Source organism: Mesitornis unicolor, unplaced genomic scaffold (genome assembly GCF_000695765.1).
Source record: "Mesitornis unicolor isolate BGI_N332 unplaced genomic scaffold, ASM69576v1 scaffold23256, whole genome shotgun sequence".
In the NCBI taxonomy this organism is placed as follows: domain Eukaryota; kingdom Metazoa; phylum Chordata; class Aves; order Mesitornithiformes; family Mesitornithidae; genus Mesitornis; species Mesitornis unicolor.
In genome coordinates this window covers 2243-5276 of record NW_010191965.1, presented here as the reverse complement: position 1 = coordinate 5276, position 3034 = coordinate 2243, and the positions used below count along the sequence as shown (strand labels likewise).

General features: G+C 58.5%; 1 protein-coding gene across 1 annotated transcript in view; it reads left to right on the top strand.

Moving 5' to 3' along the window:
- Positions 1-2722, top strand: part of ATP6V0B (ATPase, H+ transporting, lysosomal 21kDa, V0 subunit b) — a gene marked incomplete at its 5' end in the record, with an annotated part of 3336 nt that extends 614 nt beyond the window's left edge. Inside the window, 6 exons of the mRNA XM_010186908.1 lie at positions 161-300; positions 412-489; positions 1073-1142; positions 1457-1508; positions 1863-2053; positions 2398-2722. Coding sequence (XP_010185210.1) covers positions 161-300; positions 412-489; positions 1073-1142; positions 1457-1508; positions 1863-2053; positions 2398-2424 — 558 coding nt within the window. The remainder of the gene's footprint in view (positions 1-160; positions 301-411; positions 490-1072; positions 1143-1456; positions 1509-1862; positions 2054-2397) is intronic.
- Between the last annotated feature and the right edge of the window lie 312 nt (positions 2723-3034).

The following is a 3034-nucleotide window of genomic DNA, read 5'->3' as shown; positions in this document are numbered from 1 at the left end:
GTCCCACCTTGGCAGTCACTGCAGTTTTCCGCAGCAGGGCATGGGCAGAACAGCACGTACACCCAGGGGTGTGGGGCTGGCTGGCTTGCTGCAGTAGTGGGGGCAGGTTGCTGAGCTCCTGGGGGGTCTGGGCAGACCACCTCACGGGCTGCAATGGCAGTGGAGAAGCAGGGATGTCCCTGGCTGTCTGGAAGCCATGACCCTGAGCCCAGGCCATGCAGTGGTGGCTGTTGTGCCAGTGGAGCTCGTGGTGGAGCTTGGGACCACTTGTACCCTGGAGACAGACAGGCCAAGTCTGCAGTGTCCCCCAGCTGCATGCCTGATTCTTTGCTCAGCTGGAAGGTCCCGATTTCCCTGTTGAACCCATCAGTGAGTGCCAGACCCTCCACCAACCACCCTTGTCTGCCACAGGGGGATTTACATCACGGGCTCCAGCATCATCGGTGGTGGAGTTAAAGCCCCTCGGATCAAAACCAAGAACCTGGTCAGGTAAGTGCAGACCTGGGGTCAGTGCTGAGCAGGGCAGGTCCCAGCCTGGTGCTGAGGCTCCTGTCCTCTCTCTAGCTGGATGCTGCTGGCAGACTGTTCCTTGCTGAGCTGTTTACTTTCAAAACAAAGAGCCTTAAAGGAGCCAGAGTGCTGCTTTAAAGAGTCACTGCGTGATATCACACAGTGAATGAGCCCAGTGTGTTCAAAACAAACACCCTGAGATCACACTTCCTGCTCCAGGCGAGGGTTCCCCTGGCCAGACCTAGCACAGCCCTTCCCACAGGGAGCAGAACGGGGCTGATGTGGGGCAGAGCTCTGGGACCTACCTCCCGCAGGGTTGTCACAGCTTCCCTGGGTGGCACAGCACAACCAGCACCCAGCCTTTGTGTTTGGCAGCTCCCCTTTGAGAGGAAAGCAGTGAGTAGGCTGGGCTGCCTTTTTGCCCTTGGCAGCAGCGGGGCAGGCTCAGATGTGGCTGTGGAGGGGCCTGAGCACGACGTGGCAGGGGCAGCTCTGGGGCAGAGCCTGGGACAATGTGCTCAGACTGGGTCACTGCACTCAGACTTTTGCCTTTCTCCCACAGCATCATTTTCTGTGAAGCCGTGGCCATCTACGGGATCATCATGGCAATTGTCATCAGTAACATGGCTGAGGTATGGGAGGACCTGGGCTGTCCTATCAGCCTTGGGGCCACGGTGGGAATGGGCATCCAGGCATGGGTTAGCACTGTGAGTGGTGTCCCTCTGGGGACACTGTTGTGGCTCTGGCAGCCCCTGGGCTGGTGGCCTGTGTGGTGGCCCTTGTCCACGCTGAAGAGTGGGCTGGGGGAGCGAGCACACACAAAGCAAATGTCATGAAGCCACCCAGAGACGTGGAATTGGGGATCAGCTCTGGCCATAATGAGGACAGGTACCCCTCCCAGAGACCACGAACTTGCCACTAACTCAAGCCCTGTGCTTTCTCTCAGCCTTTCTCTGCGGACACCCCAGAGACAATTGGAGCCAGGAACTACCACGCAGGTAAGGACTGCTCAGTCCATGCTGTGAACATTGCCACCCCCTGACTGCCCGTGGCCTGCTGCAGGTGTCTGAAGGACGTGTGCCTTCTGCCAAAAAGCAGCATTTTAGTTACCTTCTTGAGGCCTTCCTGCACCCAGTGGGGCTGGGCAGCACCGCTCCTCCCTCAGGCAGCAGCAGATGCTGTCACCGGCTGGCCTTGCCCTGCAGGAGCCAAGGCACACCCTGGAGCAGTTCTCCCCAAACAGGAGGACGCTGCTGGTGCTTGGCAGCTCTGGGTCTTCTGTCACTTCAAGGCAGAGCTGCTGCAGCACGCCCTGCGTGCAGGCAGAAGGGAGTTACCCTTTGCTCTTGCAGGTTTCTCTATGTTTGGCGCTGGCCTGACCGTGGGGCTGTGCAATCTCTTCTGCGGGGTGTGCGTGGGCATCGTGGGCAGCGGGGCTGCCCTGGCTGATGCCCAGAACGCCAGCCTCTTCGTCAAGATCCTGATCGTGGAGATCTTTGGCAGTGCCATAGGGCTGTTTGGGGTCATCGTTGCTATCCTTCAGGTACGCCTGTCACTCTGGGTGCTCTTCAGCTACGGGGTGACACACCTGGGCTCCAGCACAATCTTCTAGATTGGGATAGAGAGGCTGCTCACATGGTTTGGGGTAGCACAGCTCCCCACAGTGTACCATGCCCATATGTAGCAGTGTGAGCTCTTTTGATGGCCCATCTCAGCAGCTGTCACCGAGTGCGTCACCCTGGGTGCGCCCTGTACAGTGCTTGTGTCTTGTCAGCAGGGCTGAGAAGCTGTCTGCAGCTTCTGGACAGTCCTGAGGTGTTTGGGTGGGACTGGGGTGCTGGGAAGGGGTCTGTGATGCGTGGCCTAACTTCTTTTCTTTCTTTCTAGACATCTAAAGTAAAAATGGGCAACTGAGCCCTGTCCTACCCAGCCTGTTCCAGCCCGCCCCAAGAGGTGCTGTATATAATTATTTAATGTTTCTATCCTTGACTGGGGCGGGAGCTGCCCGGCAGCAGGAGTGGGAGCCTGGCTGTGTAGAGCCCCCTCCCACCGATCGATCGGCCCCCTTGGAAGAAACGAATTTCTCTGTGTGAATTCTGCCCCAGCGGCCCGGCCCAGCCCGCGGGGCCCTGCTGCTGCGTGTCCCTGCCGTGTGTAGAATCGACCACCAGTGCAATTCTGTGTCCGTGAAATAAATATGGTTCTCGTCCAAGGATGCAGTTCTTCCTCTGCCCTACACGTAACAGGGAGGCTTGTAGAGAGCAAGTGCTCATTTGAGCTGAACCCCTGCTCAGAAGTTCTCCTCTTTACCTCTCAAAAAGTCCCTGTCCTGCTCCAAGGGCCGAGTGGTGTCCTCCTGCTGTGGGGTTAACCCTGCTTAGCCTGCAAGAGGCTGCCCTCTCTGGCTTGTGGGAACACAGCTCTGCCTTGCTGCCCCGAGCAGGTAGGAGGCTGCTGGAGCAGGCAGCGGGCAGCTCCCTCTCCCAGGCTCCTACAGCGCTGGCACTGCCCCATGCGAGGTGTG